Below are 25,500 nucleotides of genomic sequence, written 5' to 3'. Positions count from 1 at the left end.
AGACCTGGCACCATAAAGTCTGGGCTGCCCAGGTTGTGTAACATGGTTGTGTAAGACACATACACTTGGCTTGTGCCTGCCTAGTGCAAGGCCCATGTGATTTCCATTTTTGGGAAGGGCCAGGCATGTGGCCTTTGCCTATTATGGTATTGTTTGGCTAATTGCCAAGCTGATTGGTCATTCTGGTGGCCAAGGGGCCATTAATCTCGGCCCACATTTGATAAATAGAGGCACACAGGTAAACAACTTGCTTTTGCTTATGCTTGCCTACCTGCCTGCATGGCTGCTTGCTTTGGTGCTATTTGCCTGTGCCATCTACTTTTCTCTACGGAGACAGAGTCTCCCATGGGCTCCCAGCCAGCCATGCATACCTGCACGCCACTGCAGTGAGTTACCAGGACTAGATCCTGTATTGCCTGCCTTTATGGAGCTCAGTCTCCCATTCAGCCATGCGCCCTATTGCATGCCCACTGCCTTATCACTGCCTGGTAAGCTCCACTGCCACGAGTTACCAGGAGCAGACCCTAGATTTTCTGCATGCAATTGGCCTGTATGGCCAGCGTGACACCGTGCTGAGACCATACAACAGGATGCTGTACGGTCTAACTAACTACTAACTACCGTCGGACTTCGAAGAAAGCGAGACACGGTGCAAACTAGGTCAAATATTTACAATACTTGTAAAACTGTGGGCACCCAAACAGAACCCACACGTAGGAATGCAGGTGTTCAGGCAACTGGCTGTGAGGAGTGCTGGAGCCTGGCACTCAAAGTCGAGGGAGACAGAGGCAATGGCTGCATTAGGTGTGAGCAGATTAATAGTCTGCTTAACCTAGTGGCTGAACTCAAGGGCGAAGTGGAAAGGCTTAAGGGTGAAAGGGAATGTAAAAGAGAGTTGGACCTACAGCACCATGCTCTGCAGTCCCCCTTACCAGAGGGAGATGAACCAAGTAACAAGGGAGAATGGATGCAGGTGCCTGCCAGAAGGGGCAAGGGTAAACCCTTCCAGCCATCCTCACATCCTCAGCTGCCCTTACACAACAGATATAGGGCACTAGAGGTTGAGGTGGTTTTGGAGCAGGCAGAAGCATCACCAGCTGGGAGGGCAACTGAAACAAATCAGTTGCCCCCTCGCATCAGAACAAGTACCCAGAAGAAAAAGAGGAGGGTAATTGTTATTGGTGATTCCCTTCTGAAAGGAACAGAGGGCCCCATATGCCAGCCAGACCCTGTTCACAGGGAGCTCTGCTGCCTCCCTGGAGCCCGGGTCAGGAATGTCACCAGGAGGCTGCCTACTGTAGTGCAGCCCTCTGATTACTATCCCTTATTAGTTATACAGGCAGGGAATGATGAGGTTAATAACAGAAGGCTAAAAGCTATCAAAAGGGACTTTAAGCCACTGGGGAAAAGCAGTTGAGGAGCAGGGGCACAGGTAGTCTTCTCATCTTTACCCTTAGTTACAGGTTGGAATGCAGAGAGGAATAGGAAAGCATATTTGATTAACAAGTGGCTCAGAGGTTGGTGCATCCAACAAAACTTCGTATTCTTTGATCTTGGGGAACTTCATATTGCCACAGGTCTGCAAGCAGCAGATGGGATACAACTGACACAGAAGGGGAGAAGGACCCTGGCACATGAGCTGGCTGGGCTTGTTGAGAGGGCTTTAAACTAGAGTGGAAGGGGGAGGGGGATTAAACACGACAGCACTAGAGAAAAATCAAAGGAAATTGAGGATGGTATGTTGGGAACAGGCTGAAAAATGGGGGGCATGAGCCCCTAGAAGTTTGTACAATCAAGCCTTGGATGTGAGGTCTGAGTGTTGGAACTGCAGTAAGCCACAGCGCTGTGTGTGTGTGAAGAAGCTCAGAGGAATTTGTCCTTGAGCCTTCTGATAATCAGCTTCTGTGGGACTGTGTCCAGAGTAGGAGGGAAATAGAAGGAATATGCAAATTCCAATATCTAGGTGCACTAAAATGCTTTTGCAGTAACTGCAAGTAGGGAGGATTATGCATATTCAAATATTTAGATGCGCCAAATGCTAGTGAACAGTACCACGTTGCATGCTGCATGTGCTCACTTTTCTCACCCTAACTGGAAAGTATGTGCTTTGTAACTTGAAGTCTGATGCTCTCAGTAAAGTGTGGATTGCTTGGATAGCATAGCTCATATTGAGCTGTCTCCTTGCTTTCTCTTCCTGTCCATGATGGTAGGCTAGAGATAGGGGTAAAAGCAGCAGCCCAGCTGAAGTGCATGTACACTAATGCACGCAGTATGGGTAACAAACAAGAGGAGCTGGAAGCTTTGGTGCTGGAGGAAAACTATGATGTTGTCGCCATCACAGAAATGTGGTGGGATGACTCACATGATTGGAGTGCTGTAATCAATGGATACAGACAATTCAGGAGAGACAGGCAAGGGAGAAGAGGTGGAGGAGTGGCTCTGTATATTAGAGATGGTCTGGATGTCATGGAGGCAGAAATTAAGGATGATCAAGTTGAGCCTTTATGGGTGAGAATTAAAGGGAAGGCCAACAAAACTGATATCCTGCTTGGAGTCTGTTATAGACCACCCAACCAGGAAGAAGAGGTTGATTTATTTCTGTTGTGGAGGACCTGTAGGCCCGAAAATAGGCTTATTTACGCCTTGCCCTGCCTGGACCTGTTTTTCTGCCTAAACCAGAGGTAAACACATTAAATGGATAAAAGGGGCACAATAGGCCTGGTGCCACAAAGTCTGGTCTGCTGTGGCCGTTTGAGCTGATCCTCTAGCTCAGACATAGGGGAAAGATGAACACTCCAGGGATAGGCCACATAATGGCAACAATAGATAAATTAATATAATTTCATTGGAGCATCAAGAGCTTAATGTCTAGAAGCACAGTTTGTTCTGCCCCTTCTCCCGCTGGCTTCTGCTGCTTCAAGCTTCGCCTATCATCCCCAGCTGCTGTTTTGGCTACTGCTGCTTCTGCTGCTTCAACACCGCTTGACCCCCCCCCCCCCCCCCATCTCCCTTAAGGTTATTGTATTGTTTTTTTTTCTTCCTTCTCTAGTTATTATCTCTCTTTACATTGTTATACTATTAGAAATACAATTTCATCTTTTCCTGACTTTCAAAAAAAAGGGGGTCTGTGTTGTGGTGAGTTTATTTCTCCCTGGGGGAGGGACCAGCCCAAACCCGGGACATCTGCCCAGGACCCATGTTTGTAAACATGTTGTGTAAGCCCCACGCGTCCAGCTCGTGTCTGCCTAGTTCTAGGCCCATGTGATTCACCATATTTGGAGAATGCAGGCAAGTGGCTTTCACCTATGTCTTGGGTTCAAATGCAGGTTCCCAGAGACTCTTATAAATTTGGTAGACCCAATGACAATTTATAGAATTTATAGAGTTTATAGAGTGCCCTCCCCTCCTCCCCCTCCTTTCCCCAAAAGACAGGGAGAGAGATAAAAGGTAGGGACACCCCAATAAATCAATCTCACTCGATTTGGAAGTTAAAAAGGAAAAGTTTAACAATAACTTAGAAAAAGGGATTGGAGGTAGGGGAGTTTACAAAGGATAAGGAAGGGAAAACAGCAAAATACAAAACAGGGATGGATACAACCCGAGTAGTGTGATGGTGTCTCTGCCTCGTGGCTGGTATGCAGTATCAGTGTGTGTGTGTGATCATGAACGCAGGTAAAGGAGAAACGAGCAAGAGAGAAAGAGCACGAGGAGCAGGAAGTGCTCCTCTTTTATACCGCAGGAAGTGGGGGGAGTGGGCTAACCATCACCTGGAGTGTGGCCCACCCCTGGGGAGGGGCCGAGACCCCTAGGGTCAGGTTCAGGGTCACTCCCCCAGGAGTGTTAACCCTATACAACCTATTATGGTAAGGTTTGGCTGACTGCCAACCTGATTGGTCATTCTAGTGGCCAAAGGGCCATTAATCTCAGCCCACCTTCAATAAATAGGGGTACACAGGTAAACAAAGTGCTCGGGCTCTCCTGATTGCTCGGACCCTGTATATTGCTTGCCTGCTTGCGTACTCACTTGCAGAGCTCATTTAAGCCTGCCTGTATGTATGTGGAGCCCATAGTCTCCCAGCCAGGTGTGCACACTTGCATGCCCGCTGCCTTATCATTGCCTGGTAAGAGCCATTGCCACTAAGATAATGTGCTAGTTTGAAGCAAGCTGGAATGTTTTGGTAAAAGAACTTGATAACAGGCAGTGGAATGAAAACAATTGATGTCAACTTCTCTCACAGTTATGCTGAGAACTCTGGGAAGAAGAAGAAAATTTTCTCCATTTTGTTTCTTTTTCTTGCTTTTGCCTTAGACCGAGACACATCTTTCTAACATCACTGCTTTCTAACCTTGCTCCCTAACCTCTTGGCTGCGCCTCTATTCTTCCTGAGAACTGGGGTAAGGTTGAGAGGGGCCGGGGGAGGTGTTGGGGTGGTTTGAGAGCCCCTCCTGGGGATTCAGGTTTCTGGGAGGGGAGTTGTGCTTTTGTATTGTTTATCCTTTGTATATTTCTGTATATAATTGTATATAACTGTATATATTGTAAATAGCTGCTTGTAAATTCTGCTAGCTGTAAATAAATTGCTTCATCTATATTCCCAGGGTCCGTCTGAGTTAGCTGGGGCAAATACAAAGTGTGGGGGGGCGGGTAAGAGCCCAAAGCATCACAGATAACCAGGAGCAGACTCCACTTGTCTGCAGATGTGATCGGCCTACTAGCCAGTGTTAGATCATGCTGAGACAGCATGACATCCTCCCTCTGCACCTGAGATCCTGCCTACGTATCCCTGGAGAGAACATCCAGAAGAAGCCAGCAGCACAAGATCAGAGACAATAATTTCTCCAGAAGCCAGGAAGATTCATCCTTTCCCTCAAGCTGGGAAGATTCCAGCCTCAAAGTCCACAGGCAAAGACTCCCCTGAAGTTTGGACACTAGTGATAGGCCGTGATCACAGAATCATAGAATAATAAGTTGAAGCGTGGTATTAATCCTAGAATGTTTTCATAACTGGGTAGAATCCTTTTAATATTAAATTATTGAGTTTAATAAATATATATTTTTATAGAATATTATCTTGTACCAATTAATTTCTCCCTTCCGCCATAATCGGCGTAGGCGGCAGAATACCCCTCTGCGACAATTACTCTTTAAACAACTGGAGGCTGCCTCAAAATCACCTGCCCTTGTTCTTGTGGGTGACTTTAACCTACCAGACATCTGCTGGGACTTAAATACTGCAGAGAAGAGATCATAGATCATTATCTTGCATGAATTCATCCTTCCTATGTTTCTGTTGTGGAATCAATATCCTTTTACCCTTTTTAGACGCTTCTGATTGTTACATACAACAATCCACCTTAATCTTCATATAAAGACTTCCTTCTTCCAGTGTCCATAACAAATAAACCAGTACAAGAATTAAGTGCACAGGAAATTAATACTTTTTTCCTGCTGTTTACTTACTGCACTCTCAAGCAGACCTTATGGTAAATAATTTGGAGCAGTAACCACCTTCATGTTGCATCATTATCTTGCATTGCACACTGTTTGAAACTCAAAGATTATCAACTTTCAATAAATACTAACTTGGACAGAATTTGAGCCTAGGATTATATTAATAAATCCCCAGAACATTAAACTATAATATAAGTCTTTCAAAGCCTAGTAGTTTTCTTTCACAGAGAATCTTTGCAACCTAGGTACCAAAATAGTAAAAAACTCCTCTAAAAGCATATTATCATAACTTAGTGATGCTTAATATTTTAATATTGTTTTCCATTCAATGTAAAATTATATTCTCTAGATAACTGTATGTTATATATGTTCTTCAAGTGAATCCAGAAGTGGGAAATTAATTTCCTAAAGTAATAAACTATTGCCGTAAGCACCTGGAGCTATAATATCTAATGTTGTAAAGCCATTTGAGACTAAGAAGACTTTTGCTAATTTGCTAATTAGGTTAACATCATCTAAGGTGCAATCTTTTAGCCTATCATCCTCCTAATAAGACATTTAACTAGAGAAAAGGCAAATGTGTGGAAGACAACTTCCTATCCCAGCTGTTACGTGAGCCTACCAGGGGGGCAGCCCTGCTTGACCTGCTGCTCACAAATAGAGAGGGGCTGGTAGGGGATGTGGTGGTTGGAGGCTGCCTGGGGTCCAGTGACCATGAAATTATAGAGTTTTCAATACATGGAGAAACCAGGAGGGGCATCAACAGAACCTCCACACTGGACTTCCGAAGGGCAGACTTCAGCCTATTTAAACAACTCATTCAGAAAGTTCCTTGGGAAAGAGCCCTTGAAAACAAAGGGGTCCAGGAAGGTTGGATCTGCTTCAAGAAACAACTCCTGAAGGCACAGGAGCAGCTGTGCCATTGAGCCGGAAGATGAGCCAACAAGGGAGGCAGCCAGACTGGATGGGCAGGGAGCTGCTGAAGGTATTAAAGATTAAAAAGAGAGTGTATCACCTTTGGAAAAGAGGGGAGGTGTCTCAAGAAAAGTTCAAGGAAGTTGCTAGGTCTTTTAGATGAAAAATGAGAGAGGCAAAAGCCCACTTGGAGCTCAGGCTGGCCACGGCTGTCAAGGAAAATAAAAAATGTTTCTACAAATACATGAATGGCAGAGAAGGGCCAAGGACAACCTCCAGTCCTTACTAGATAGAGAGGGGAACATAGTGACAAAGGATGAGGAAAAGGCAGAGGTGCTTAACACCTTTTTTGCCTCAATCTTCACTAGTGGGACAGGTTGTCTCCAGTACAGCTGGACTCCTGAAGTGGTGGATGGAGTCAGGGACCAGTACAGTCCCCCTCTAATCCATGAGGAAGCAGTAAGGGATCTGCTAAGTCACTTGGATCCTCACAAGTCCATGGGACCGGATGGGATCCACCCTAGGGTGCTGAGAGAGCTGGCAGCTGAGCTGGCCAAACCACTCTCCATCATTTATCAGCAGTCCTGGCTCACTGGAGAGGTCCCTGAAGACTGGAAGCTGCCAATGTGATACCCATTCACAAGAAGGGTCGTAAGGAGGAGCCAGAAAACTACAGACCTGTGAGCCTGACCTCAGTGCCAGGCAAGGTCATGGAACAGGTCATCTTGGGTGCCATCACAAAGCACCTACAGGATAGCCAAGGGATCAGGCCCAGCCAGCATGGGTTTAGGAAGGGCAGGTCCTGCCTCACCAACCTGATCTCCTTTTATGATCAGGTTACCCGCCTGGTGAATGTGGGGAAGGCTGTGGATGTAGTCTACTTGGACTTCAGCAAAGCCTTTGACACTGTCTGCCACAAGAAGCTCCTAGCCAAGCTGGCAGCTCATGGTTTGGACAGATTCACTCTGTGCTGGATCAAGAACTGGCTGGATGGCAGAGCTCAGAGAGTGGTGGTGAATGGTGCCACATCCAGTTGGCAGCCAGTCACAAGTGGTGTTCCCCAGGGATCAGTGCTGGGCCCAGTCCTGTTCAATATCTTTATTGATGATCTGGACGAGGGCATTGAGTCCAGCATCAGTAAGTTTGCAGATGACACCAAGCTAGGAGCAGGTGTTGATCTGTTGGAAGGTAGGAGAGCCCTGCAGAGGGACCTGGACAGGCTGGATGGTGGGCAGAGGCCAATGAGATGAGATTTAACAAGGCCAAGTGCAGGGTTCTGCACTTTGGCCACAACAACCCCAAGCAGCACTATAGGCTGGGGACTGAGTGGCTGGAGAGCAGCCAGGAGGAAAGGGACCTGGGGGTACTGATAGATAGTAAGCTGAAGATGAGCCAGCAGTGTGCCCAGGTGGCCAAGAGAGCCAATGGCATCCTGGCCTGCATCAGGAACAGTGTGGCCAGTAGGACAAGGGAGGTTATTCTTCCCCTGTACTCAGCACTGGTCAGGCCACACCTTGAGTACTGTGTCCAGTTCTGGGCCACTCACTTCAAGAAAGATGCTGAGGTGCTGGAACATGTCCAGAGAAGGGCAACAAAGCTGGTGAGGGGCCTGGAGCACAAATCCTATGAGGAGAGGTTGAGGGAGCTGGGCCTGTTTAGCCTGGAGAAGAGGAGGCTCAGGGGTGATCTTATTACTGTCTACAACTACCTGAAGGGGCATTGTAGCCAGGTGGGGGGTGGCCTCTTCTCCCAGGCAACCAGCAATAGAACAAGGGGACATAGTCTCAAGTTGTGCCAAGGTAGGTATAGGCTTTATATTAGGAAGAAGTTCTTCACAGAGAGAGTGATTTCCCATTGGAATGGGCTGCCCAGGGAGGTGGTGGAGGCACCGTCCCTGGGGGTCTTCAAGAGAAGACTGGATGAGGCACTTAGTGCCATGGTCTGGTTGACTGGCTAGGGCTGGGTGATAGGTTGGACTGGATGATCTTGGAGGTCTCTTCCAACCTGGTTGATTCTATGATTCTATGAAAAGAATATTTACCTTCAAAGGCTGACATTGCAACTAGCTTGATTTTCAGTGATGTCTGGAGGCCAGACTGATTACTGTCGAAAGTACTCAAGCAGCCAGTGTGTGGGATATACGTAGGTAAATAAAGTTTCAATTGCTTAGTCTCAAGCCACTGTCCATTTGAAATCATATGAAGAAATACACTGAACCTCTTAGTTAGGAGACCTTGACATTTTCTCAGACACACCAGCTGCTGGATCACTACCCACTCAGAAGCCAAGCTGAAAGTGAAACAAATTCTCTATTGGGATGAAGTATGCCCTGGTTTTAGGCGAACAAGTCTGGAAAATTATTATGTGGCATGCAATGGCATCAATTAAAATAGAAAGCTAAATTTTCACTAGTGAGAAGTCTTGATAATCTTATTCATAGAGTCATCACAGATTCAAGGATGAAGCTGTATTGATAGCTTCTCCCATGAAAGGAGAAACTTACTTTGTCATTTATTTTTGCACATATTATCATATTTTTATACCCATGGCAAAAAAAACACATCCCAAGTTTTCCTGGTTTTGCATTCCTATTTTTCATGTTCTGATCGTTAAAACTGTTTGATTCTGTGTTTATAAATACTCAATGCAACTGCTTCCTGTTGACCGAAAATCCAAAGAATCTCAGGGAATTTACCTGAATTTCAAGATATTAATACTATAAAGTAATATACATATTAATATTAATAGTTCATAACTTATTACTTTACAATGCACCTTTCATATACATAAAACTTTATTATAAACAGTAGCTTCCAGAACAACAAGTAATTCTCATAATTACATGTCATAATCCAATTTATAGGGAGAAGAAAAATACTTCAAAATAAACAAGTTACACTTAAGCTTTTAGAATGTGCTTAGTTACAACCAAACTACTAAGCAAGTTAGTTAAAACTCTTATTTTCTTAAATACTGATAAGATCATAAGATTTCAGTAAGTCATCAATGATATACAAATTCTTTACAAAAGTATAAAATACACACAACTATTAAAACTTACCTATTATAATATCTGCCTCCCATCACAAACTGGTTGCTTGACGTTGGGCATATTTTGAAACGCTGAATATTTTCACTGGTCCGAAAATAAAGTGAATAATCACCAGGTGTATTATCTGAAGGCCTCACAAGAAAACTGCACACCTGACCAACTGAAAAGATATCATAATACAGTGTTATTCACTGTTACTTAAGTGTTGTTTATGAGCTCTTATCAAAGCTCTCTCTGCAGAAATCAGCAATTGCACATTTAAAAGGAGAAAGTCTGATGCAAGCTCCAACAGCAATCACTGTTATTCACCAAAATGGTATGAAGTAGTAGTAAACTGCCAAAGTTAATGCAAAGTCATTTAGCTGTAGCTGCCAACCTATCTCTACTTCTGTCATCTCTTTACAAGAGCATATGGGGTATGTGTGGGAAAATGTTTTAAAAAACGCTAAATATTTTTGTTCTCATACTTAAGGTATGCTGTTTGACAGTAATCTTGATGTTTTCATTTTTAAAATTATTGCCTCTATGAAAAGTCTAAGTTATAATTATTAAATTAAATGCACTTGAGAACATAAAAATATATTCAGTGCTCAGCCATGAAGTTTTTTTTCCAATGTAGTAGTAACCATAGGTCTGACGCTCATATCTTCGTACAGAAATAACAGGTTTTACTGCAGTCTGTTATAAACAGGATTACTTTGTATCATTCTACTGGCACTGTATTTCCACATGAAATACAAGTACCTGTCATCAGCAAATTGTAAGCCTCTTGTTTGGAGATCTTCCCGTGGAACCATCTTAAAGATGAAAAGAAAAATTAGAAAGCAAGACTATCATCTGTTTTAATTGTGATATCTAAGACTCTGGCACCTATTAATTAATCTTTATTTTATTTTTAAAAATCTAGTACATGTAGATTACACAACCTTCATATTACTCAGCAATTCTGTTTTTCTGCCAATACAATGAAAAATGTCTACAGCTATATAAACTCATTTCAATACAAGTGTTAACACAAAGCAGATGTTCAAATCCTGTATCTGAAGGTATCCCTACTATTGTTATCCTGCTATGCAAACTGACTAGCAGAACACTGTGGACCAGTAAACTGAAGCCACACACCAATGATTTTCTTTTCCCTGTTCTAAAAACAACAAACAAGAAATGTCTTCCTCAATCATGAGTCCTTTGGAGACTGCAAATAAGGCGATAAATATAGGAAGCAATAGCTGCAATTATAGCAAGCAAATGGAGCACATATTAAGCTATTCAGTTGCTAGAAATTTTCTGTAGCTTTAATTTGCTATTCATCTTTACTACTGAAAATAATGTAACAATCAATAGTCTTCCATAATATCAATTCATTTTTCATTGCAAATTGCGTTAGGTTTTGTTGGTTTGATTTGGGATTTCTTTTAAGTTGGAATTCATTTCAAACAAAGTGAAAATCAGGAGACCATAGAATAATCTAAGTGTTAACACGAGGCTAACAGAGAAAGTGCTACTATTACACTATCATTCCTCTAATGATACTTTGTTCCCTCTCCTGCATTTAGAGTTGAGCAGACCTGAAAAAAGGTTACCTCTAAGGCAAACTGTACACATATAAGAAAAACCCACAAATCTGAATACACCACATCCTCCATTGTACATATTCTGAGTAAAGTGATCACACGGATTCATCCAAGATTTTACCACTGCAAAACCCATTAACTTTAGGCATAACAAATAAAAGACTTCATGTCAACTGCCTATGCATCTCCAACAGCTACGATATAAGAAAAGTGTTAAGATTAAAAAAAAAAAAAAAGAGTCCACACAGCTTTGGGTCACCTTCCCAGTCTCATAGATGAAGTCAACAAACAGTTATTTTATTATTTGCTTATAATAACAAAACAAAACAAAAAGAACTTACATTTTGCCTTCATGTGGATCTTCTTCTCTTCCCTAATAGAAGAATTAACATATTAAGTACATGACAAGAGTATGCATGAGTTTACAAAAGTAAACTTCATAGGTTAAGACCTTCTGTAGAAATAAACAGCACTAAGAAGAGTACAAAACATTTTTTAAATAGACAGCTTATTGCATGGTTCACATAAAGAGGTTTTCAACTTAATTCACTAAGCAGAAATTCAGCCATGACACATTATTTCCAAAGATTGTTTCTATCATTCTTCAAGTCTGCCTTTGCATGTCGTAACTTAAATCTCAACTTAACTTCAATCAGTAATGTAGAAAACTACAGTTTGATACTCTAACACTACCATTTCAATTTAGCTATTCACATCCTAATAAAGATGTGAGAAACAAGTGAAGCAAAGTCTACTAACAGCAAAACATATATGCTGTAAAGCAAACATCACGACTCCAAAGCAATGGTGAACTTTTTTTAAAAAAGCCTATGAGAGGGTGGAGTAGGTGTTTTAAGTCACCTGATTAGCTTTCTGACTTAGCATAAGCCCTTCTAGATATAATTAACTCATGAATATATTTTTTAACCCACACTTGGCCCTTAAAAAATAAAAATACTTACTGCAGTGCAAAATTTCAGTCTATACATTTATGAATGCTTCATAGCAAACAACATAAAAAAGAATGCAACTGAATGACTATCAAAATCTTTATCAGGACTGCTGAGTTTAGAGAACTGCCTAATAAGTTCACAGTGTCATTAATTTGCATGGGAATTTGTTTGGATAATGTAAATAAGTATTTTGTTTGGGTGCTGAATTAGACTTGAAGGTGTTATGCAATTTAAAAACTGGCAGATTGACTTACTGCAGGGAGGTTTAGAAAAGTACATGAAGTCAAGCAGTTAAATGCCAGTAAGTTTGGGTTTATTTCAATGTTAACCTACACACTAATAATAAATTAATCTTAGTTCTGTGACAGATTCTAATATAAAGTTGCTTACCACTTCTTCTACCAGATCTTCTACAACAAGACCTTGTTCATCTGTCCGTAGGTTTGTAACCCACATCCGACCATCTTCCAATTCATTATGGACAATAAACATATCTCCTTTAAGAAAACTGAAAAATGGTACAGTAAGATTTATGTTAGAAGTACAATCATAATATGAATTTAATGAAGAGAATGGATTCTTGAGCATAATTTAAGCAAAACATTTGAGGAAATCTGATCATGAAGTGTGCATTTTTCACAGAGTTTAATTAGCTATGATAGATGTGAATCAAATAAGAATATATATTAATTTAGAAGCTAATAGATACTTTAAAGCTTTAAAGATGCATAAAACAAAAACCACCACAGCACTGATAGACAGTAGCATTTTCTTTTAATCGTGAGGGATTAAATACTAAACACAAGCAAAACCAATCAAAGATTCCCTTAATAGTTTAAGAAAATAATACTATTATCAAAACCTAATTTTGTATAATAAAGTGTATTGGGTTTGGCTGAGTTGCAGTTAATTCTGCTCAGAGCATCTTTCACAGTGCTGTGATTTGCAGTGCTGTAGCAGGGTGCTGATAACATACCAGTGTTTTGGTTACTGCTGAACAAGCACCCAGGCTGTGCTTTTCCAAGATTTCCCCACCCCAAGAATACGCTAAGGGGTGGGCAATATCTTGGGAGGGGACACAGCCAGGCCAGCTGACCCAAACTGGCCAAAGGGGTATTTCATGCCATATGATGTCAGCTCAGATATAAAAGCTAAGTGAAAGAAGGAAGTGTGAAGAGATTCGTCCATGGCGTCTGTTCTCCAGAGAAACTGCTATGCATGGTAGAGTCCAGCTTCCCATGAATGACAGACCACCGTGTGCTGATGGGAAGTAGAAAATACCATCTCTCTTTGCTTTTGCTTCTGTGCATGGCCTTTTGCTTGTGCTTAGCATTATTAAATTGCTTCTACCTTATTATTAGCCTTTTGTTGTATTTTCTCCTCTCCCCGTCCATCTAAAAAGGGAGCGATAGAGTGGCTTTGGTGGGCATTTGACCCCAGCTAGGGCCAAAACAGCACATAAAGCCTGTGGAATATCTACTATTTAGGTCTCTGAACATGAAGTGCTAAAAAGAAGTTACCGAATAGTTCCTTAACATGCAGTTAGCTATAATAAAAGCATAAATACAAAGTATGAAAATATCCAAAGGGAGTTTCATTACTGGAAGGTTAGTATAAGTTATTCCTTAATTGTAATCTCAAACTCAGGTGTACTGGGTTTAGCTGTGTGCTAGTTTGAGCCTATCTGGGATATTTTAGTGAGAAGAATTAGATTACAGGCTGTGAAAAGGAAACAATGGTGATGTCTACTTCACTCATAGGCATGCTGAGATGTATAAAAACAAAAACACAAACATAGATAAGGGAGTTGCTCTCTGGCTTTGCCTGCCTCGCATCTCTCTCTAACCTGCTGTCTGTGTGACTAATCCATCTACTTCCTAACCCCTCTGGCTGATTCTCCAAACCCACCTTGAACATAAGACAAAGTCTGGGATAAGGTAGAGGGGTGGAAAGGGGGTGGAGGGGTGGTTGGGAGCCCCTCCTGGGGACTCTGGTTTCTGGAAGGGCTGTTGTGTTTTTGTATTACCTTTTGAACTTGGGTATTTCTGTATATAGCTGTATATATTGTAAATACCTGCTTGTATATTGTGCTAAGCTGTAAATGTAAATCTCCATTCTCATTTCCAGCTTGGTTGAGTCTAGTCTGCATGATTTTCTTAAGAGGGGGGGGGGAAGATAACACCATCACAGTCTGGGATAGAGTTAAATTTCTTCATAGTGGTTTTATGGGGTTGTGGTTTGGATTTTTGCTGAAAATACTGTTGATAACACAGGGATGTTTTCATTGTTGAGCACTGCCTACACAGAGTCAAGACCTTTTCTGCTTCTCACACCACCCTGCCAGCAAGTAAGCTGGAGAAGCTGTAACAGCTGACCCAAACTGACCAAAGGGATATTCCATACCATATGATACCATTGGTCAGCATATAAAGCTAGGAGAATGGAGGTTTTCAAGGGCTGCAGTTGCTCAGGGACTGGCTGGGCATCTATCAGTTGTTGGTGAGCAATTGTTTTCATTTGTATCACTTGTTTTTCTTAGGTTTTATTTTTCCTTTCTTCATTTGGTTCGTGTTTTTTTTTTTCTCCTTACAATATTTTATTTATTTCTAATTCTTAATATTGTCTTTAATCCTAACCCACAAGTTTCTTTCTCAGTTTTGCCTTTCCAATTCTTCTGCCATCCCACTGGGGCAGAGTGAAAGAAAGACTGTGCTGTTTAGCTGCTGACTGGGTGTCCCGGTTGGGCATAAATCCTGCCAGGCCAGTTTAACCCTTGCTCTCCTCCTCCTCCTCTTACGGGTGCGGGAAGTTGAGTAGAATGAGCAAACAATGAAGGGTTTGGCCCCAGCAAAGCCTTGAGGGCTAGGGGCTTAGCACCACGTGTCAGGTGTCTTGTGCTGCCCCTCAACATGCCTGCATGCTCACATGAGGCACAAAGCTTTGAATTCATTGGCCAGAACAATGATGCTAGTGCTTATTGACCAGTATCATTTTCAAAATGAAGTATTTAATGGAGGGTGATTTGGAAACCGGGCCTTCCTGCACTGAAGCTCCACCGGAAGCAGCACCTCATTCATGACTCATTACCTGGGAATCACAGTGGCCACGTGTTTGCAGCTTGCACTAGCTCAGCAGCGGCATCTCAGTTCTTTTCTCCTTACTCTGCTTGGAACATTTTGTATTTTACTCCAGGATCATTATCATGAGTTTTGGAAGTGTCTTTGTACAGGAGACTTACTCAGGGACACAAAGCGTCATGAGTACAAGTGCCGGAGTTAATGCTAAAGCTCCATAAGCATAGTTAGAATTTTTCCTGTTTTCATGTTACTATTTTTCCAAGTTGTGATTGTTAAACTGTTTAATTCTGTATAACTACTTCCTGTTGACCAAAAATCCAAAGAATCTCAGGGAATTTTCCCAAATTTTTTAATATTCACAATAAAAATACTATTCATAGATAAATTAATATTAATAATTCATAGTAGATTATTAATTTAACAACACTGGAGTTAAACCACAGCAGTCATTTTTGACAATCAACAGTGGGACTCAATGGATTTGAGGTAACACATTTGACCGAAACATATTAGAAGGAATTTATAATTATTATACCTGTTAACAGTCACTGGTCACAATATTCATTTATCTGTTCTCAACATTAGTTTATCTGACCTGTGCCATGCCCTTTTATTTTTCTGTACATGTTCATGACTGGTTTTGACTTTTGCATTCTGCTGTGCTTTGTAGTGATTAATGATGTTTTGTCTGGAAGATTTATTATTAAAACACTGGCCTTGGTTTTAATCTGCTATTTAGGCACTGTATTGAAGCCACTACTGTATTTTAAGAACTATCTCATGGAGACAATTAACTATTACACTTCCATCAAGAGGATTTTGTGGAGGAAACGGAGAATAGCATCTTCACCACCTTATTCTGTGATGTTTTCTCTCTCATTAAAACAACTATTCAGTATCTTGCAAAACCAAAATATTCCAAAATATTTTTTAATATGGTTTTGTCTTTTTCCAAGGTTAACCAATTATTTAGGAATATCACCCAGGTCCTGTGGCAGTGTGGTTATGGGTGGCAAGGCATGGGGGAGAATATAGGCAGGTATCTAGAAAGGTTGTCCCTTCCAGTAGTTTCTGACTTCATTCCCATATTCTGATGAAGTGATAGAATGTTTGGAAAAACAAAACAAAAGCCAACAAAAAAACCCCAAACTAATAATAATAAAAAAAACCAACAACAACAACAAAACCACCAAAATAAACAATCAAACAAAAAACCCCAAACCAAACAACCCACAACCCAAACACATGCCCTGGTGTCTTGGGTTCTAATGCAAGTTCCCAGAGACTCTAATAAATTTGATAGACCCAATAACAATTTGTAGAGTGTCCTCCCCTCTTCCCCCTCCTTTCCCAAAGATAGGGATTAGATATAGGGAGAGAAAGAGAAGTTAAAAGGAAAAGTTTAACAATAACTTAGAAAGGTATTGGAGGTAGGGAAGTTTACAAAGGATAGGGAAGGGAAAATAGCAAAATACAAAGGTATAAAATACAACTCGAGTTGTGTGATGGTGGTTTTGCCTCGTGTCTGCCACGTGGTATGCAGGCAGAGATGTGTGGAGTGAGCTGTGTGGAGGGAGGGAGAGAGGGAGGGAGGGGGGGGGGGAGGGAGGGAGAGAGGGAGAGAGAGGGAGGGAGGGAGGGAGAGAGGGAGGGAGAGAGAGGGAGGGAGGGAGAGGGAGGGAGGGAGGGAGTGTCGGGGAACGCAGTTTTGCGGCAGAGTTATGGGGAGAATACGCGAGGCGTTGACTATTTTATCAGTGATTTATTGCAAAGAATGCGAATTCCCTCTTCCCGAAACTACACCACCACTGTGAATTCTTTTGATTGAGATCAAAGTAACATTTCCGAAAATGGCAAATTAAAGAGTCTATGATGTTTAAAGAGAGTTCTTTTGAGGTTTTGTGGTTTGAGTTAATAGTTCGTCAGCTACTCACAGTCTGTAGCTTGGTAGGGAGTCCCTTTCTCCCGATGATGGTCCAGGCATATGCAAGCTTCAGCCCCTGCGACTCGGCGTGTCCGCCCGAAGCGAGGCTAGATCGGCCAGCAGCTTGTTGTTGTTAGATGGTAAGGAGGTACAGGCAAAAAGCCAAAGGCAAAAAAAAAACGAGAGCAAGAGAGAGAGAGCCTCGATCCTGGCCTGTCCATCATTTTTATAATGTTCCAAAATAGGACTAGCCCACAATTCAGACCACTTTTACGTTGTTCACTTACATTGGTAAAAAACAGTAATCAACTTACACAATTGGATAACATTACCTAAAACAATATAAAGACCACTCCTCAGGCCAGCCCACCTGCAGGTGCTGGGCAGGCCTGAGATAGTCGTTTCTACTTAACCAAAACAATACCCTGTTGTCTGGAAAGCAAGGCCAAGTGGAAAGGAAAACATGGCCAGTGTTTACCTTTTCACTTACCCTAGGGAGAAATCTTCCCATGGGACTGAAAGATTGTTTTGGGTTTTCGATGCTTCTGGCTTGAATGTGAGGCACTAGAAACTACACAATATAGCAAAAGCTTAGAGAAGCTTAGAGAGCTTTTGCTACTCTCCATGACATACTCCACCCCCTGGCTCACATTAAGCCAAGAATCGGAAAAAGCAAAAATGAAATACAACTTACATCTAACTCTTAACATAACTAATACATAAGCATAACTCTAATCTAAACTAACTTAATACTTATGCCCACCCCCCTGAATAAACAAAGCTTTATTGAACATTTACAAAGCAGAAAACCTGGTATATGCAAAAGCAGTTCAGAAGTCTGGGAGAATCCATCGTGCACTGATACGATGAGTCTTCCCATTTACATCAGTTGCTTCCCAAGCATACAACCCGTTTGGTTTTGTCAGGGTCATAGGCACAACTCCGATTGAAGGTAAGTTTACCATTACTGGTTGTTCCACCTGTAATTTGTGTAATGACTGTTGAGAGTGCTGAGATTTATCCGGTGGATGACTAACATTCTCCACTGGATTGTCAGGACAAAATGCCCTTATTTTAGGACTACCATAATTACCCCATCTGTTGTTCACAATGAAAATTGCGTATGGTAAGCGTTTATCCCAGTTACCTTTGGATACCATGGCATGTTTCTTAACCAGAGCATTTGTTCTCTCTACGATACCATTAGCTTGAGGATAATAGGGAGTATGGAACACCCATGTAATCCCCTCACCTTTAGCCCAGTCTTGTACAGAAGATGCTGTAAAGTGAGATCCATTATCACTTTGGATGTACTCTGGCATTGGCAAGACACTAAACCACTGCTTCAAGACCTCAATAGTTTGAGCTCCTGTGGCAGCACTAGTTGCTGTAGCCATGACTAATCCTGAAACCACTTCCACCCCCACCAGTATGTATTTCTTCCCGTGTGAGGGCTTTAAAGGACCCACATAGTCAACTTGCCATGTACTCCATAACCTTTTGTCCTCTCTGATATGCTGTGCTGGAGCTAGATTGGGATGATTTGTTTTAAGTCTGATTCTGCACTGTGGACAAGATGAAATGAGTTCCTTACAGGTACTCATAGAAACTGGCCATCCTCTAGACCTACATTCGAAGTAAAGGTCTGCTTTTCCTGAATGACCTCTTTTAATATGAAGCCATTCAGCTAATCTCCACCATTCTCCTTTGTCCTCATCCACTATGTTGATCTTTGCCAGGAAATCAGCTTGATTATTCCAGGTGGTAGCTGGTGTTTGCTTTTTGGAATGCCCTTCTACCCAACCAACCTTGAGGGGTCTGGATCGGCCAATCTCTAATAGCCTTTTCCAGTCTTCGACTCTCCAGACTTCCGCACCTGACACCTTCCACTGATTCGCTTCCCACTGGCAAATCCACTCAGTGGCGCCTTTGAACGTGGAATAAGAATCAGTGTAAATAGTTGTTGCTCCATTCTCGGCTGCTATTATAAGAGCACGCAACTCCCCTACCTGTGCACTGCCATCACCTTCTTCAGTGATGGTCTGGCCTGTAGCAATCTCCAAGGCAGCGGCTTTGTAGTGCCACTTCGCCCCTACCCTCCGAGAGGATGCATCTGTGAACCACACTCCCGATTTGTCGGAGTCTGCGGTCATCTCAGGGGCTACCTGAATAGGAGAAGGCTTATATGGCTGACTAAGCAGAGCTTTATCAGGATTTATGGGTTGCTGTAGTTTGGATACCTTTGTAGGTCCCTCTTTCAGCGGCATCAGCTGTGAAATTCCCTCTAAGTAGGCATACCACTTTCTAACAGTAGCCTTTTGGGCAATTCCTTCTGGTGGAGGAGTTCCTTTAAGGATCGCTTTTAGCAGAGGAAATGGGCCTTGTACTACAACATCTTGTGTAGTACGAAGCTTTTCTGCTTCCTTAACAGCTCGAGTTAGGGAAAGAAGTCCCTTTTCCCAATCCGAGTACCGAATTTCGGCCTCTTTGAATGCTGTTGAGGAAAACATGAGAGCTCTACTAGGACCATTGGGTCCTCTCTGGAAAATTCCACAGTATGAGGCATTTGCGGAAAAACCCCATTCAGCCCTCAGGGCATCTTTTGGGTGCAAGGGCCCCAACTTCTGATATGCCTTTAGTTCATCCTTGAGAAACCTCAGGCTATCAGAATGTTCTGGAGTCCAATCCCAATGCTTGTTCTTCTTAAGCAAATCATACAGAGGACGGGCAATTACTGAGAAACCTGGAATATGTTTCCTCCAGTAACCCAGAGTACCCAACAACTGTTGTAACTCTTTTCTATTTTGGGGTATTTGGCCCTTTTCAATGCTCTGAAGAGTGTCGTCTGGCACAGACATTGCACCTGCTATCCACCATGATCCCAGGAATTTTACCTCTTGACTCGGACCTTGACACTTTTCCTTTGGAATGGTCAAACCCTGGCTAGTCAACAGCTCTCGGATATTCTCAGCCACTGCACCAACTTGCTCCTTATCATTCCCTCCCACCAAGATAACATCAATGTAATGGTACATCTTAACATCCTTAGGAAGCTGAACAGTGTCAAGCAAAGCTGCAAGTGCATTGTGTGGAATGGTTGCGCTGTGTTTGTACCCTTGTGGAAGACTGTTGAATGTGTACTGAATACCTTGCCAGGTAAAAGCAAACTGCGGTTTGTCCTCTTCTCTCAATGGCACCATGAAAAACATGTCCTTCACGTCTAGAGTCGCCATCCAGGTGTGAGAAGCCGCTTGGATTGCTGTCACTGTGGATGAAAGACTAGGAACTGCTGCAGTAAGAGGAGGAGTGTTACTATTTAGCTTCCGGAAACCCACTGTCAATCTCCATTGGCCATTCAGTTTTCGGACTGGCCAAACAGGTGAATTATAAGGAGAATGAGTTCTAGTGATAATCTGTCTCTTTTCAAGATCAGCTATCACTTCAGTGATACCTTGCTTAGCTGCAGCTGGCAATGGATACTGTGCAACACAAGTAATGTGTGACTTTGGCAATGGAGGAGCTGTTTGCAATAAGCGAACGCAAGCACGGACTAACCTTTGCCTCTTATTCCTCACCCCATAAGCACCAAAGCTCCACAATGTTCCGTCAGGAAGATGCCATCTTCTACCTGCTAGAACATCAAATCCAAGGATATTATGTTTACACGAGCCCAATGCTAACTCTACCAGGGTACTTCTTTTCTCCCCAGGTAGCCACAGCTGTGCTTTGGCTAAATAGCATGTTTCAGGTTGCCCTGTAACACCTGTTATGTTTACCTTTCTCTGGGATGGCAAGATTTTCAGATGCTTTGCTAGTTGTGCATTTAGCACTGTAATTTGTGCACCTGTATCTATTAGGTATTTGACATCAGCTCTAGTTGGTCCAGTAGGAATCATGATATAGGGTTCAGGGTTTTCCGACCATCGACATTCAGAAACAGAGCGATGAGTGTGGCCTGAATCATTCACCGGCACATCTAGTTTTTTGATTTGTTCTTATCTCCTCCCTGATCAGGAGAACCTGACTTGGTAGGAGACGTATTTGCAAAACCTTTCTTATGGTTTTGCTTCCCCTTTCCGTTACCATTGCCTTTCAGTGCCTGTTCTAATAGCCTTTTAATATCAGATATGGACTTACTCAGAGCACTGAGCTCAGTCTTCACAGGATCACGCTCTGCCTGTTTCTTCTGAAACACATCACGAGGTTTCACTGCATATTTCTGCTCTTTCAGTGGGATTACACCCCTACTGTGAGAACTCGGTACCCAGATTACTCCAGATTCAGAGCGACGATTAAGCTCAGGGCTCCCCCTGGGACTTGATCGTGGGCTCGATCGTGGACTCTCATTAGGGTTACTAAATGTCCAGGCATGTCGCACTGTTTGGTGTTTTCCTCGTGATGCAGAGCTGCTCCTGCCTCCAGACTGCTTTTCCTTCTGAAAGACAGATTCTGGCAAAGATAACAGATCATGATAACCCATTTGTCTCCCTAGACTGGCTAGTTCTTTAAGCACTTCCCTCCACGTAGGATGATGTACTACACTTTGTGAACTTTGCCCTTGCTCAGCATTCTGTTGCATTGCATCCTCAATTCGTCTCCTTATCCTAATGCCTTCAGCCTTTATGAAGCCAGGCATACCCCTTATCAGGGGCCCAAGCCTTTGTGGCTCTACTGGGGCATCCATTGCATGTGCATATAACCCCTTATGATTCACAGCTTGGATACAGGCAACCATAGTAAATGCTTCATTTAACTCTTCAGGGGATCTGATCCAAAACTCTGTAGGCTCACCCCTGTCTAAAGGCTCATAAGCACTAGCCCAGTGAAAGATCCTAGCACTCAATGCAAGGTCTCCCTCAGGACCATCCCCAAGGAATACCTCGGGTCCCCAGTTAGTTCTCCCCACCTCTTCACGAGATAAGATTATTCCTTCAGCACCCCTTTGCACCACTCGATACACATACTCTATTATGGATTCATTAGGCATGCGGGAATAAGTTTCCCTAAAATCATCCATCTGTGTGGCTGTGTACGGTCTGATTGTCGTGGTCGCTGTTTCGCCGTGCACCTCTTCCACTTCCGTGTCGCTGCCGATCGGCGTGGCTGCAGCCCGCGACGCGGCGTGGTGCTGCGCAGGCGTGCTGCTCCGCGCTGGCTGCTCGGGGCGTGGCGGCTGGAGAGATGGCGTCTGTTGTGGAGATGGCGGCTGCGGCTGTGCCGCCTGCGGCTGGGACTGGGACTGGGACGGCACCACCGGCGAAATCGGCGGCAGCTGGGGTTGAACCGGTGGCTGCGCCGCGGGAACGGACTGAGACTGAGAATGCGGTTGCGCCGTTGGAATCGGCACCGTAGCCACTGTCTGCGGCATTGCGAGCGGTTGCTGCGGGACTTGTGGCTGTGGCGGCGCTGCCGGCATCTGCAGAGGCGTCAGAGGCTCCGCCGGCGGAATCACCGGGACTTGAGCCGGCTGCTGCGGCTGGAGCGGCGTCGGCAAGGTAGGCTGTCTGGGCACCCCCCGAGGGCACGGTGCCGAGCCAAATGGCTTGAGCGGCAACAGGGGCAGCTCTGCCGCTGGCTGGGGAGGCAGTGGCGAAGGAAGATGCCTTGACGGCGACATTTTAAGCAAGTCGGGCTCGCGGGAAGGCGTACCGGCGCGAGAGACTTTAGGCGGAGAGCGCAAGAGTTGCGACTCCTGGGTCTGAGAGGGGGTAGTTACCGAACCCCAATGAGCCCCCGGCTCTTTCTGACGAACCACGGGCTGCGGTGACTTCTCAGGATATATCGGGGTAAAAGCTGGCAAGCCTAAGTAACCGGTTGGCTCCCGGGTTCGGGTCGAAGGCTGAGGAGTTTCTGTCCGAGACCCGATACGCGACCGCGGCTGCGGCGTGTCCGCGCGGGAGCTAACGGCCGACTGCATCTGCGGGGTACTTCCCCGCGAACTGCTTCTGGACCGCGACATTCGGCTAAGCACTTTGTCTAACTTTTCCTCCACAACTCTCATCCTGTCTTCAGCCACAGCGGGCTCTGCGCGAAAACTCAAGCTTTGCCTGATAGCGTCTTTCAACATCGCCTCTCTCTCGCTCTGCAGCGACTTGATTTCTTGCCGCGCCTTCTCCAAATGCAATTCTTGCCGGGCATTCTCTGCGCTCAGCTTTTTGACCTCTGACTTCCAAACATCAACCTCATGTTTACAAGCCTCTATATCAACTTGAGACCTGAACACGCCAACACCCAGCTCTAAAAAACTTTCTCTGTCAACTCCCTCAACATCTTTAAAAGCTTCGTAGAGAGACACGTTTATATCAGCTGATCTAACATTTATCTGCTCTAAAGGCTCACTCGCCGTTGCTGTCACAGCGTTCCTTAGACTTGCCGATTCGAAAGCGGAAGCAAACCTGGCATACAGGGCGTCTGCGGTAGCTGGCAGTCTGGCATCTCCTGCTGCGGGAGAACTCCTTCCGAACAGAGCCATTTGTAAATTTTTAACTCTGCTGTATTTACATGTACCTCGATCCCACCTCTGACACCAATTCTGTCGGGGAACGCAGTTTCGCGGCAGAGTTATGGGGAGAATACGCGAGGCGTTGACTATTTTATCAGTGATTTATTGCAAAGAATGCGGATTCCCTCTTCCCGAAACTACACCACCACTGTGAATTCTTTTGATTGAGATCAAAGTAACATTTCCGAAAATGGCAAATTAAAGAGTCTATGATGTTTAAAGAGAGTTCTTTTGAGGTTTTGTGGTTTGAGTTAATAGTTCGTCAGCTACTCACAGTCTGTAGCTTGGTAGGGAGTCCCTTTCTCCCGATGATGGTCCAGGCATATGCAAGCTTCAGCCCCTGCGACTCGGCGTGTCCGCCCGAGGCGAGGCTAGATCGGCCAGCAGCTTGTTGTTGTTAGATGGTAAGGAGGTACAGGCAAAAAGCCAAAGGCAAAAAAAAAACGAGAGCAAGAGAGAGAGAGCCTCGATCCTGGCCTGTCCATCATTTTTATAATGTTCCAAAATAGGACTAGCCCACAATTCAGACCACTTTTACGTTGTTCACTTACATTGGTAAAAAACAGTAATCAACTTACACAATTGGATAACATTACCTAAAACAATATAAAGACCACTCCTCAGGCCAGCCCACCTGCAGGTGCTGGGCAGGCCTGAGATAGTCGTTTCTACTTAACCAAAACAATACCCTGTTGTCTGGAAAGCAAGGCCAAGTGGAAAGGAAAACATGGCCAGTGTTTACCTTTTCACTTACCCTAGGGAGAAATCTTCCCATGGGACTGAAAGATTGTTTTGGGTTTTCGATGCTTCTGGCTTGAATGTGAGGCACTAGAAACTACACAATATAGCAAAAGCTTAGAGAAGCTTAGAGAGCTTTTGCTACTCTCCATGACAGGGAGGGAGGGAGAGGGAGAGGGAGAGGGAGAGGGAGAGGGAGAGGGAGAGGGAGAGGGAGAGGGAGAGGGAGAGAGAGAGAGAGAGTGAGAGAGAGAGAGAGAGAGAGAGAGAGAGAGAGAGAGAGGAACAGGAAGTCCCCCTCATTTATAGGACAGGAAGTGGAGGGGAGTGGGCTAACCATCACCTGATGGTGTTCAGACCCACCCCTGGGGAGGGGCCAAGACCCCTAGGGTCAGGTTCAGGGTGTCCCGGGTTTGGGCTGATCCCTCCCCCGGGAAGAAATTCACAACACAAACCCCCCTACTTCTTGAAAGTCAGGGAAAGATGAAATTGTATTTTCTTATAATATAAGTATAACAATGTAAAGAGAAATAATAACTAGAGAAGGAAGGAAGGGAAAAAAAAGAAAACAATACAATAACCTTAAGGGAGATGGGGAGGGGTCAAGCGGCGGCGAAGCAGCAGAAGCAGCAGTAGCCAAAACAGCAGCCGGGGAAGATAGGCGAAGCTGCAGCAGCAGAAGCCAGCGGGTGAAGGGGGAGAACAAACTGTGCTTCTAGACATTAAGTTCTTGATGCTCCAATGAAATTATATTAATTTATCTATTGTTGCCATTTATGTGGCCTATCCCTGGAATGTTCATCTCTCCCCTATGTCTGAGCTAGAGGATCAGCTCAAACGGCCACACAGGGTTACTCCCCCTGGAGTGTTAACCCTATACATTCCACCCTTTGGTTAGACCACTTCCACCTTCCTACGAACAGTCTTCTTCTCCAAAGATAGGAAAAAGTGTTCATGGGCTAAGAGTTCTTAAAGTCCTTCTTGGTCCCCAGCTGTATCCCAAGGTGATGTGCTTCTCTGGTCCGGTGCAGGTTGGTGAGGTGAGGTGTGAGCAGGACAGGAACGTGGAAAAAGAGTCAGTGAAACAGGAACAGTTCTTGTTGGAACTCAGGAAAACGTCTTTTCCTCTGTGAAGAAAACATGAGGAACAGTCTCTCGGTGTAGGGCATCAGGGAAACAGGTGTAGATGAGATGGCTGTAGACATCTGCTGGAGGGAAATCTGGAACAGTCTCTCACTGCAGGGCATCAGTGAAGAATCAGGTGCAGGGTTCTGTCGGATGCTTCGTTGTGATGTGAGGGTGTAACTAGAAAA

At 44.0% G+C, this 25,500-nt stretch overlaps 1 protein-coding gene across 1 annotated transcript in view; it reads right to left on the bottom strand.

The window, feature by feature from the left end:
* Nucleotides 1-25,500, bottom strand: part of LOC135173800 (ras GTPase-activating protein 1-like) — a 253,143-nt gene that overhangs the window by 82,415 nt on the left and 145,228 nt on the right. The window contains 4 exon segments of the mRNA XM_064140961.1: nucleotides 9,429-9,579; nucleotides 10,164-10,216; nucleotides 11,335-11,366; nucleotides 12,337-12,454. Coding sequence (XP_063997031.1) covers nucleotides 9,429-9,579; nucleotides 10,164-10,216; nucleotides 11,335-11,366; nucleotides 12,337-12,454 — 354 coding nt within the window.

The sequence above is a fragment of the Pogoniulus pusillus genome (assembly GCF_015220805.1).
Source record: "Pogoniulus pusillus isolate bPogPus1 chromosome W unlocalized genomic scaffold, bPogPus1.pri SUPER_W_unloc_2, whole genome shotgun sequence".
In the NCBI taxonomy this organism is placed as follows: domain Eukaryota; kingdom Metazoa; phylum Chordata; class Aves; order Piciformes; family Lybiidae; genus Pogoniulus; species Pogoniulus pusillus.
Note: the sequence above shows the minus strand (reverse complement) of the source record. Positions and strands in the feature narration are given on the sequence as shown.